The 1,379-nt window shown below is 64.2% G+C and overlaps 2 protein-coding genes across 2 annotated transcripts in view; one reads left to right on the forward strand and one right to left on the reverse strand.

The window, feature by feature from the left end:
* Positions 1–265: 265 nt before the first annotated feature.
* On the forward strand, positions 266–1,170 carry AMSG_11014 (poly-zinc finger protein 1; the record flags this gene model as incomplete). The annotated part of the gene is made up of 2 exons (XM_013897619.1): positions 266–274; positions 409–1,170. 2 exons carry the CDS (start codon positions 266–268, stop codon positions 1,168–1,170), a joined length of 771 nt encoding a protein of 256 aa, XP_013753073.1.
* Positions 1,171–1,347: 177 nt separating this feature from the next.
* Positions 1,348–1,379, reverse strand: part of AMSG_11015 (WD-40 repeat protein) — a gene marked incomplete at both ends in the record, with an annotated part of 3,883 nt that continues 3,851 nt past the window's right edge. The window contains one exon of the mRNA XM_013897620.1: positions 1,348–1,358. Within this exon, the coding sequence (XP_013753074.1) occupies positions 1,348–1,358 (11 nt within the window). The remainder of the gene's footprint in view (positions 1,359–1,379) is intronic.

Consider the following 1,379-nt stretch of genomic DNA (forward strand, 5'->3'; position numbering starts at 1 on the left):
ATAAGGAGCCCCCCTACCCTTCCCCCCTCCCCTCCCCTGCCCACCGTGGGATTGTGACACGCCGGGTGGATCTCTTCTCCACTCGGCCTCTGCCCGTCTACCTCGTTTGATGCGGCTGGTAGAGGCGGTGGGTAGAGGCGGTGGGTAGGGGAGGGGAGCGTTTGGCTTCTGTTTGTTTGGGTGAGCGCGAGGGTGTTATGTATGCATGTATGCATGTATGTATGTATGTGTGTATGTATGTGTGTGTGTGTGTGTGCGTGTACTCATGGTGTTTGTGCGTCTGTCTCTGCGTCTGTCTCTGCGTCTGTCTCTGCGTCTGTCTCTGCGTCTGTCTCTGCGTCGGCTTGTGACTCTGGTGCGTGACTCTGGTGCGTGGCTTGGGTGTGTGGCTGCCTCTGTTTTACACAGTCGACGACAACGGATCCGGTGTGCTACACGTGTGGCGAGTCTGGCCACTTTTCCCGCGAGTGCCCTGCTGAGGACGGCCCGCTTGATGGCGCTGGCTCCAAGTGCTACAGCTGCGGCCAGTATGGCCACATTGCCCGCGAGTGCCCGGATGTGACGGATGTGGTGAACGGCATCTCGGGGACCAAATGTTACAGCTGCGGTCAGATCGGGCATTACGCCCGCGAGTGCCCCGATGGTGACGGTGCCGGCTCGGGCTCGCCGGGCGTCGGCTCCAAGTGCTACAACTGCGGCCAGCGCGGCCACTTTGCGCGCGAGTGCCCTTCAGGTGGCAGCAACGGCGGCAGTGGCCGCGAGGGCGGTAACCGGTGCTTCCGCTGCTCGGGCGTCGGCCACTTTGCGCGCGACTGCCCGTCCGAGGACGCCCGGACGTGCTACGTCTGCCACCAGCGCGGCCACTTTGCGCGCGACTGCCCGCTCGACGACGGGACCCAGGAGCGCGCGCCGCGTAGCAGCGGCGGCTCGTGCTACAACTGCGGCCAGACCGGCCACTTTGCCCGCGACTGCCAGGCTTCAGGCTCGGATGACGACGGCGGGTACCGTCCCCCGGCCCGCTCGGGCCGCAACTCGCGTGGCGCCAAGTGCTTCCGCTGCGGCGAGGTCGGCCACATGGCCCGTGACTGCGCGTCGGAGGACCGCAAGTGCTTCAACTGCGGCCAGCCGGGTCACTTTTCGCGCGACTGCCCCGAGGCTGACGACTACTAAGGTGCTTGCGTACCCTGTTGACTTATTTCCGGGTTTCGGGAGAGGGAAAGGGTGTGCGCAAGGGTTTTGCGCTCCGACACGCGGGCATCATGCCGGATAGACATGAAGAGCGGGTGGAGTATGGTCTTGATGCGAGAGAGAGAGAGAGAGAGAGAGAGAGAGAGAGAGTGGTCGTTCTCACGCCGGCCCTACAGAGTGGCGGCCGGTCC

The sequence above is a fragment of the Thecamonas trahens genome (genome assembly GCF_000142905.1).
Source record: "Thecamonas trahens ATCC 50062 unplaced genomic scaffold supercont1.67, whole genome shotgun sequence".
Taxonomy (NCBI): Eukaryota; order Apusomonadida; family Apusomonadidae; genus Thecamonas; species Thecamonas trahens.